Consider the following 982-nt stretch of genomic DNA (forward strand, 5'->3'; position numbering starts at 1 on the left):
GCAGGCCTGTCCCCCGAGGGGGCCTTGGTGCTGGCCGCTGGGGGGGCTCCCCGCACATCAAGGCCGCCTTTTCCTTTCCTGGCCGTTGGGTGGCGATCGTGGCGGCGTCGGCCTCCGTGTCTGAGTCCTGCCCCTCGCGCTTCGGCCCCTCCCTGGCCCAGAGACGCCGCAGTAGCGGGGAGACCAAGGCTGGTCCTGCCCTTTCTTTCTCCTTCGAGGACACGAGACTTGAGCAGATCCCAGCGCTGTCTGTCCGGGAGGAGTGGGCCTGGCTCCGTGGGTGCTGACGGCGGGGAGGGGAGCCTGCCTGATCCTCGGGCACCGTTCCTGCTTGATTTTCGGGGATTAGCAGGCAGGGCTGAGCTCAGCATCCCACCTGGTGGTGGAACTAACAGCGAGCCCTCCGGCAGGCGACTCTGAATGACCGTCGCTGCATAAAAAGGCAGACACGGCCCTGGCTGGTTTGGCTCGTTGGATAGAGCGTCTGCCTGCAGACCAAAGGGTCCCGGGTTCGATTCCCCTCAGGGCACATGCCCGGGCTCCAGCCCCAGTAGGGGGCGTGCAGGAGGCAGCGGATCAATGATTCTCTCTCATCATTGATGTTTCTGTCTCTCTCTCCCTCTTCCTTCCTCTGAATCAATAAAAATATTTTTTTAAAAAGAAAAATTCCTTTAACAAAAAAGGAAAAAGAAACGTCCCGGGCAGATACTGGTCACCTGAGCTGCTGTCCGTGGGCTTTCGGGTGCAGGGCTGGGGGACCCGGTGCTGTGCGCTGTCCGTTCGGAGTTATTTGTCTGGGCAGATGCCCACCCCATTCCCAGGGCCCGTCCCCCTGGACTGACGGCCTCTCTGTTCCCTCCCCCAGTGCTGCACACGCAGGGCCCCGTGGACGGCAGCCTGTACGCCAAGGTGAGGAAGAAGAGCGCCCTGGACCCCGGCGTCCCCGCCGCCAGCAGCCCGGACCACAGCGACCACACCCTGT

At 62.7% G+C, this 982-nt stretch overlaps 1 protein-coding gene across 1 annotated transcript in view; it reads left to right on the plus strand.

Annotated features, from left to right (window-relative positions):
- Positions 1-982, plus strand: part of TNS3 (tensin 3) — an 84,539-nt gene that overhangs the window by 51,246 nt on the left and 32,311 nt on the right. Inside the window, exon 11 of the mRNA XM_014530527.1 lies at positions 866-980. Within this exon, the coding sequence (XP_014386013.1) occupies positions 866-980 (115 nt within the window). The remainder of the gene's footprint in view (positions 1-865; positions 981-982) is intronic.

Source organism: Myotis brandtii, unplaced genomic scaffold (genome assembly GCF_000412655.1).
Source record: "Myotis brandtii unplaced genomic scaffold, ASM41265v1 scaffold743, whole genome shotgun sequence".
NCBI classification, from domain to species: Eukaryota; Metazoa; Chordata; class Mammalia; order Chiroptera; family Vespertilionidae; genus Myotis; species Myotis brandtii.